This window comes from Clupea harengus, chromosome 4, assembly GCF_900700415.2.
Source record: "Clupea harengus chromosome 4, Ch_v2.0.2, whole genome shotgun sequence".
Classification (NCBI taxonomy): domain Eukaryota; kingdom Metazoa; phylum Chordata; class Actinopteri; order Clupeiformes; family Clupeidae; genus Clupea; species Clupea harengus.
In genome coordinates, this window is record NC_045155.1 from 10,112,561 (window position 1) to 10,121,024 (window position 8,464).

Sequence of the window (8,464 nt, forward strand, 5' to 3'; positions counted from 1 at the left end):
GTATTGTCATGAAAAATGCCACATCCACAAACTATAGTACCTTAAATTTCCACTCAGAATAAGACATTCAACTAACTTTTTTGTCTATTTTTTTGCCAGAAATTAAACTAGCAGTGCAGAAAGTACCATACCATGCCAAACTGTGAGTATTTTATTCACACATACACCTTCCTGTCCCTGATAGTCTGCTAACCAAAACCTATTTGTGCACGGAAGTAGGCCATCTCCAAACCGCAGCTGTGCAACATAGGTCATGTATAGGTCAGTTTGTTTGGTGGCAAATGAAACCAATGACCCACTAATTTAGTGAAGTTAGTGAATTCATTATATTAAACATTTTCTTAGTTAATTATGTATATTTTATTTATTTTCTGCAAACATTATTAACACATATCCTACCGCACACACAGGCTGTAGCTATAATCATCATGAAAAGCAGAAATAGCGGAAATAACTGTGCATATGATAAAGACACAAAATTAATTTAATTTTCAACATGTCAATTGTAGAAATATATTGTATTAACAAACTGCAAAATTAACAAAGGCAAAACTTTTTAATAGTTTACTATGTGCGTTACTCACAGGAATTGTGAGATATATTTTGCATAGGGCAGCCAGATTTGGGAATATCTTTGGCTATAAGAAAGGCTAATACCTGTCCAGTGGAAAGCTCATCCATGTCCAGACTGCTGTACATTTTGCGACAGGAGAACATTCCAAAACTTCAGCTTTCATTGTTTGCTTACAAGGTGAAGAACATAGTGCAGTGTTTTTCTCCCTCTGCAGGAAGCCATGAGTGTGTGTGTGTGTGTGTGTGTGTGTGTGTGTGTGTGTGTGTGTGCGTGTGTGTGTGTGTGTGTGTGTGTGCGTGTGTGTGTGTGTGTGTGTGAAAAACACCAGAAACTGTGGTTAAGACGTTTGAACACATCTTTTAAAGTAATTATACTAGCTGACTGATTAACACTACTAACCACATCGCTACGGGTTGCACTGTATGCCACAACCTACCTGATGCAGTTCCGTTGTTGAACTGGTGAGAGGCAACAGATGACAAAGCAGAAACTGTGTGAGTGGTTGCTGGGATAGAAAATACAACAGAAAGTAAATTTTACTCACATGGGATAAATATCTTTACATGGACCAACCGCTTTGATTATATTGTTGTGCCCATACCTGAGATGCTGAAAGTAGACCAGGCAAAAACCAAAAACAACAAGAGGGGTTTCTGGAAGAAAGTATGCAGGGAGGACATACAACTGTGAGTGTGTTAATGCCTTAAAATAGGACAACCTGGTGTTGGAAGAGATAAAATTGTAACAAAAAAAATGGGGAAATAACTAATTGAAAGGCTGTGATTGTGTGATCATAAGGGTCCTTAATGAGAGGGAGGGGAAGATCTAGGAGTGTAAAAAGGCAAATAGGTAAAAAGGTTAATACCCACCAAGCAATCAATTTGATTTCTCCATCCAACTGAAATTTGTACAACTTTGTGTCGAGACATAATTTATGTTAGTGACCTTTGTGCATATCCATTGCAAATTTTATATCCTCATGTTTTTATATGAGAAAACATGTCTTGATTGAGGATACCTCTGGGTATTAACAATATGTCTCATTTTCCAGATATGGACTGATTATGCTCTGTATCTGTGGCATGTGATAAGAAGCATCTAGTCAAAATATCTCTGAATACACGCCTTTCTCCCAGTGTGATCAATGATTTGCTGCGTCATTTGCCCGTATCCTACCTTAAGCTTGTTAAAAGTAGCTGACAACTTTGTACCCTTTGCTGTCAACAATAATTTTGTACCTTTCAAATTTGGGTACAGAACTTTGGGTACAGAAATGATAGGCCTACCTCTATTTCTCTGTGTGTAGTGTCTTTGATAAAGACAAGGGAGAGAGAAAGAAAGAAAGACAAAAATAGATTGATAAATAGAGAGTGTGTGAGTGAAAGAGAGAGAAAGAGAAATAAATTAAACAAATTGAGACGTTGGATAATGATACAGAGTGATAGAGTGATAGCGATAGAGTTTTTCTTGTGACAGTGTGACAATTATTAAAGAATTAGGTAAATAGATAGATGGATAGATAAATAGATAGATAGACAGACAAACAGAGAAATAGATGGATGGGGAGTAAGGCAGAAAGAAAGGGAAAGACGGACACAGCTGCAGAGACTGCAGCAGTGGCAGTTATAGAATGCATAAGTCACAAGGATTCCACCATTCATTTAAATGGGAAACTTTGAGTCGTTTATCTCAAATATCTTGAAAAGTTTTTATAGTAGAACATTTTAAATAACATAGCCTAAATGTCATTTACAAGACCTCTTTGTGGCAGGCTATGAAGCACATGATTATACACTGACACAGACCTGTCACTCATCAACCCATCACTGAGGTCATTGAAAGCAAGCTTGTGTATGAAACCTGCAGGCTATAGCACAAAGTCTTTCTCTTATGTAAGGAGTTCTCACTATTCCTTAGAAAAAGTTGGTTGGAATATTTAGGAGGATTTAGGAGAAAACTTTTAGTGTGACTTAGGAGTAGCCGTGGTCAGACAAGTGGTAAGATGTGTTTTGTCTTCAGTGAAGTATTAAGCTTAATTACATGTTTTGTAAGTGTGAGCAACTATTGGACCCAGTTCCTTAGGGAAGAGGAAGCTGGGGACTGTCAAAAGCAGCACCCACCCGTCTGTTGCCAGGAGTGAAATGGAGAATGGAGGTGGACTTGGGCAGGCGACTAATAGTTGACATATATCACAGAAAACACTATGGGAGACAATTTTGTATAACTTGATTTGGTACAATCAAGAGAAATCTTGAATCAATCAAAGAAACACTGATTTAGTACCTGAAGACACTCAATGATAGGTGAAGTAAAGGCAACATCTGAGATCAACATGTTTTAGTGATATGTTAGTTAGATTGATACTCATTCAATGGACAATTGTCTATTTGTGGTGTAGCTACTTCAAATCATCATCTCGCAGGCAGCAGAATAAATACGTGGTCTGAAGGTCAACATGTAGGTATGTATCAACATGATATGCGTTTAAATTATTTCATAATACAGGTGTAGATCAGGTCCAATGTACGGGTATATGCCACTATCAACCTTTGTCATTATATCATCTACAATTCTACATGAGTAGATATTGTAATATCTAAATAATATTTTCTGTTTCTTGTTTTGGACTTGGGGACGATAGCCAAGACCTACTCGAAATAGCAGATATAGCTAGGTCCAAGCGGAACGGTAGAAAAACAACTCTCTCAACGGCTCTGGGTCCAAGTAATACAACGTCATCACGTAGCAACCATCAGACGTGACCCCTGCCGAGGAACCTAAGGCAGCACAAGCACTATTCCAGTGTAAAGTAGATGCAACTGGTTAAACGGTGAGATTTTTAAGTATTACACGGCTGTGGCCAACTGAGAGAGAGAGAGAGAGAGCGAGATAGCGACATACTTGATGGCGTCATTAGGTTGTGTATTTTAAGTCCGCCAAAAATAACGAGCCTGCTAACTAGCTAGAGCTAACGTTACCTTCATTGGCTAGCTCGCTGGTTTTCTGTGCTGTGGCTGAGACCTACTGACTTTAGCGATTTGCTATTCTGTAGGGCCAGCTATTAGCAAGCGATTGTCAACATGATTTGACTGAATTTAAATAAATGTGGAGATGCTAGATATGTGACTGAACATGATTCACGAACCTTAGGGATACATCTGTGCATATGATGGCATATGGCTTGTCTTTGACCTATCCTGCCGTTTATGCTAATCAACATTAACTAGCTGGAAAGGATTGTAATCCAAGCACTTGCGAAGCTGCATTACTAGGCACCGAGATGTGATTCTATTTTATTAAAGCTACAAAATAACAATAGCATTTTTTTTTCATCTCTGTAGACAGGCCATGTTTATGTATGGATACAATAAGGTATTTATTGTCGTAGCACAGGGCTAGGAGAACAAGCTGTATGTTTATGCGAGCCTAAAACTTAAAATTAACGTTTCACCACTTTGGTCTCTTTCGCGCAGGTGTAAGTGGGTTGTCTTTTGGGGGATGTATATTGAAGACTTTTACATGTCTAACTCAAGTCTCTCTCACACACAAATTCAGGGACTTTTGAGCACAACTGGTGTACAAGACGCAGCCATGCAGACAATCAAATGTGTTGTAGTTGGAGATGGTGCAGTTGGAAAAACCTGCCTTTTAATCTCGTACACGACCAACAAGTTCCCTTCAGAGTATGTGCCAACAGTAAGTACAGTTGTGTTTGTACTTTGCCATTTTACATGACTATCTTCTTAAGTGTGAGATAATGTTACAGCTGTTTGTAATCTACTGCTCACTATCTCTTGCAGGTATTTGATAACTATGCAGTAACGGTTATGATAGGCGGGGAGCCATACACCCTTGGGCTGTTTGACACTGCAGGTAACTTGCATAGCATTTCATCTCATGCTCTGCCTGCTAAATAAAACTCAAGTCCCATTCACTTTCTCTAAGATGCATTAACAGTCTATATTCTGACATTTTTTTTTTGTTTTATTGGGCTGAGAGACTTAACTATTGTGTGTGTTTTCACACTCTCTCTTCCTAGGTCAGGAAGACTATGACCGGTTACGACCGCTCAGCTACCCCCAGACTGATGTGTTTTTGGTCTGTTTCTCTGGGGTCTCTCCCTCCTCATTTGAAAATGTTAAAGAAAAGGTAGGCACTATCTGGTGGATGTAAATAATCTGGTGACATTGGTGGTTGTACCCTTTTTTTTTTTTTACATTTAGTATGTGTCACTCTTACTCACTGTTTGGTGTTCTCTCTGACGGTTTGAAAATTGAATGACTATGGCATAGTTCGGTCGGTTAATTCGCTAAAAAGAAAAGCTTGGATGGCCTTTTAAGGGGTTGTTGTTTTTCCTGGTATGTTAGATATTTAATCCTGTGCCTACTTTAACTCGCTAGTCCAGTCTGTTACGCTATTTCCACACACCCACTCAAGGCGAGGCAAGCGTTTTGCGTCGCTGGCATGTATCTTTATCGTAAGGGCTCTAATGAAAAATACAACAGGTCAGCAAAGCCTGATGTTTGGCATGTAGTCAGTGAAATATGTACTGTTTCATGCATGTACATAACTCAACGTCTCCTTATCTCAGTGGGTTCCTGAAATCACCCACCACTGTCCAAAGACACCGTTCCTGTTAGTGGGTACCCAGATAGACCTGAGAGATGATCCCTCCACCATTGAGAAGTTGGCAAAGAACAAGCAAAAACCAATAACTCCGGAAACAGCTGAGAAGCTGGCACGTGATCTGAAGGCTGTCAAATACGTGGAGTGCTCTGCACTGACTCAGGTGAGTGCTTTTTCACCCCATGAGAGTAGATACCATGTATGCAAGATGACTGATTCCTGATATTCATTTTTTTGTTGATAGTAGGGTGCAATGAAGAATCGACGAAGTCGACTTAAATGACTGAACAATGGCGATGATAACACTTTCACAACAATCCTGTTTACATTTCTATGCCCTATAAAAGCCGCTAGATAAATAAGAGCCATTGAGTAATTGTCTGATTTTATAATAAAAATAGTCGAATATTAGCCCTAGTTGATAGTATTTCTTGCTATCAAATAATGCCTATGTGCTAGGAATGTTGTTCAAGAGTATTTCGAGATTTAATTGCAAATGGTTTAGTGTAATTTTTTGATTGAATAGGCGCTTTTCCACTTCAGGAAATCGTGGGCCATTTTTCTACTGCAGAAACCGCCCTGTAGGACCTCTTTAGCCACTTTTCCATGGCAGGAACTCACTGGCTGTTTTTGGGAGAGCAGCACCTTTGTACATGTTTCTAACTGCCCCTGTAGTACCTCTTTCAGGGCGATTTTGGGGGGTGAAAAGCACCTACTCTAGCACCTCTAGGTAATCCTAAAATTATCTAGAAATTCTATTGTTTAGGAAGAACAAGTGTTGTGTCAGGTTGGTCCTAAACCACAGTGTAAACAGAAAGGTTGAAAAAGTCTGATTAGGGGGCCCTTTCTGTATACGTCCACGCCACCTTGGAAGTGCCCCGCAGTCGAAAAGCATCTTATGTTTTAGGTTGTCTGGTGTACCACCACTAGGTGGCAGTGACATCCAGGTTGTAGTGATGCCTTCCATTTACCTCGGAAGTGGGAACTCACAGCTGTGAATGACATCGCACCCGAGAAAACAAATGCTATATCAATTGTTTTTGTTAGCAATTATTCCTAGATGTTAGCAATACCAGTTGATAACAAGGCATTATGCAGTATTTTGCCTCTCACATTATCAAGTAATCTCTCCCCATCCTGTTAGCTTGCATGACAACGTTTGGTAGTTTTAATCATAGGTAACCTTAAAAAACGTGTTTTAAGGTGCCCTGCTTTTTGTTGCTTTGTTTTCTAGAAAGGACTGAAGAACGTGTTTGACGAGGCCATATTGGCTGCCCTAGAGCCCCCAGAACCCAAGAAGAAGCGCAAGTGTGTGCTGCTATGAGTCTCTGCCTCCTCCTTCTCCCCCTTGCCTTGCTGAGGCAGACCCGCTGGTCTCTCACTCTACAGTGATCACTATGAGGCAGGCTGGCCAATACACTGAATGACCAGCCTGTTGCTCTAGTAATAATTATGGCAGATTATAGGTAGATTATTTTATGTTTTTATGATGATAGCAGTGACAGCAATGAAAAACATTTGTGTTTTGTTAGGCTTCCAACCATTGTAATGATGAATTATATAGCAATATGTGCTGTAGTTCCATTGTTATGGTTTTTAGTCATCCATTGGGAAAACACTGAAGCAGTTCCGATGTCATGATTTTACACCGGAGTCATTCCACACATTACCATCAGCTCGCAGACCAAAAACTGAACCAAACAAGATGATGGGAGGGGGTTAAAAGTTAAGAACCGCCAAGCCAATAGTCAGCCTCAATCTGATCAATCAATCTTGTTTTCAATGTGAATCTTCAGGATGCTAGCAATCCTACCATGTAGATCGTCAACTGGCATTCTGTCATTTAGTAGTTGCCTTTAGGAAAAGCCATTTGGATTACAGTGAATGCATAGATCCAAGGTATGACTTAAAGAAAGTGCATTACATTCATATCAGTGCTCATCAGTCATCTGTGTATCTAGTAGGACGGTGTAATGCAGACATCGGGCCCTAATGTCATTGATGGACCTCAGGTAAAGCAACAAGCAAAGTCTGAACGAAATCTGGCGTGTGGGAGCATTGTGCTTAGGATATTTCTCATGGTATTAAATTAGCAAAATTATTTTCCTAAGTTATTAAATTAGCTTTAATTCGTCCGCGGCTGACTGTTCGTTGCCAGTTGCCTGTCATTGACACTAGGGCCCATAGTTTGCTAAATTTTTCTTATTCTGTTTGAGATTTGTGATGGTTTGGTCCTTCATGATTGAAGCAGGGGCTGATGCCTTCAGTTCCATTTTTTTTAGTTTAGTTTTTTAGAACATAAAGAGAAATGAAAGCACATTTGTCAACGCCTCCCATGGAAGCCAGTTCTGCTTACACTAAAGACCACACATACATTTTTTTTTGTATTGTTTTGATCTGCTTTCCTGTTTATCAATCAGGATATTTAGGCAGTGTTTACATATGTTAATGCTGTGCAGGCTAAGACGATTATGCATCAGTATAGACCTATACCAGCGCATTTTCATGACTTCAGTTTGAAGTCACTATTAAGACGTGGATCAAGAACGATGTTACCAAGTGTTACCAGTTTTTACTTTTCTTTATTTCTTTTTGAAACATGTACTGTCATTTTATTGCTGCATTTAACTGAAGCAGAAATGCAATACCTTAATGTCTTGGTTTATAATCTGTATTGGTATCCTAGATGGTTTACAGAAATCTATGATGTAAAATCCATTTGTTTTACTTCCTCTTGAATGGTGTTTACGTGTGCTGAAGATTTTTTCCCCCATTGATGTTAACCACTATGGTCAGAAATTATTAGGTGTGACTGAATTTGCACTACGTGACTCACATCAAACAATGAAAGATGTTTAGAATCAGTGGACATTTTTTTTCTTGCTATTTAACAGCACTTTATAGGTTTACTTTTCTTTTGCTACTTTTATACAAATATGTACATTTCATTGACTGAAGCAATTCATTTATGAATGACATAATAACAATGAAAGCAGTGATTATTAATTTATCATGGCCTAATAAAGTAAGCAATTCATTCCGTTTCTCAATGTGCCAATATTTAGATTGCTTAAATCAAGTCATTGAAAATGTAAAGATATGAAGTTTCATCAAGGGACAGAAGAAAACTGCATTAACTTGACATGTAGCAGGTAACATGTTACCCAGTAACTCTTGGGATACAAGAATGGCAAAGTAACATTGGAAACACCATATATCAGAAAGAACATATGATGGTGTAAAGTGACCTGAAGAGGCATGATG

General features: G+C 39.0%; 1 protein-coding gene across 1 annotated transcript; it reads left to right on the forward strand.

Moving 5' to 3' along the window:
- The first annotated feature begins 3,294 nt into the window (after positions 1 to 3,294).
- Positions 3,295 to 8,238, forward strand: LOC105906845 (cell division control protein 42 homolog). Its single transcript, XM_012835071.3, has 6 exons — positions 3,295 to 3,404; positions 4,130 to 4,270; positions 4,375 to 4,447; positions 4,614 to 4,723; positions 5,166 to 5,363; positions 6,435 to 8,238. The coding sequence occupies exons 2-6, from the start codon at positions 4,166 to 4,168 to the stop codon at positions 6,522 to 6,524; spliced, it is 576 nt and encodes a 191-aa protein (XP_012690525.1). The 5' UTR covers positions 3,295 to 3,404; positions 4,130 to 4,165; the 3' UTR covers positions 6,525 to 8,238.
- Positions 8,239 to 8,464: the final 226 nt, after the last annotated feature.

What these genes read in the sequence shown, in the direction of transcription:
- LOC105906845 (XM_012835071.3), top strand. Translation starts at nt 4,166, where the DNA reads ATGCAGACAATCAAATGTGTTGTAGTTGGAGATGGTGCAGTTGGAAAA. An exon ending in CTTCAGAGTATGTGCCAACA is followed by an intron (nt 4,271 to 4,374) that starts GTAAGTACAGTT and finishes TATCTCTTGCAG; the next exon opens with GTATTTGATAACTATGCAGT. An exon ending in AGTGCTCTGCACTGACTCAG is followed by an intron (nt 5,364 to 6,434) that starts GTGAGTGCTTTT and finishes TTTGTTTTCTAG; the next exon opens with AAAGGACTGAAGAACGTGTT.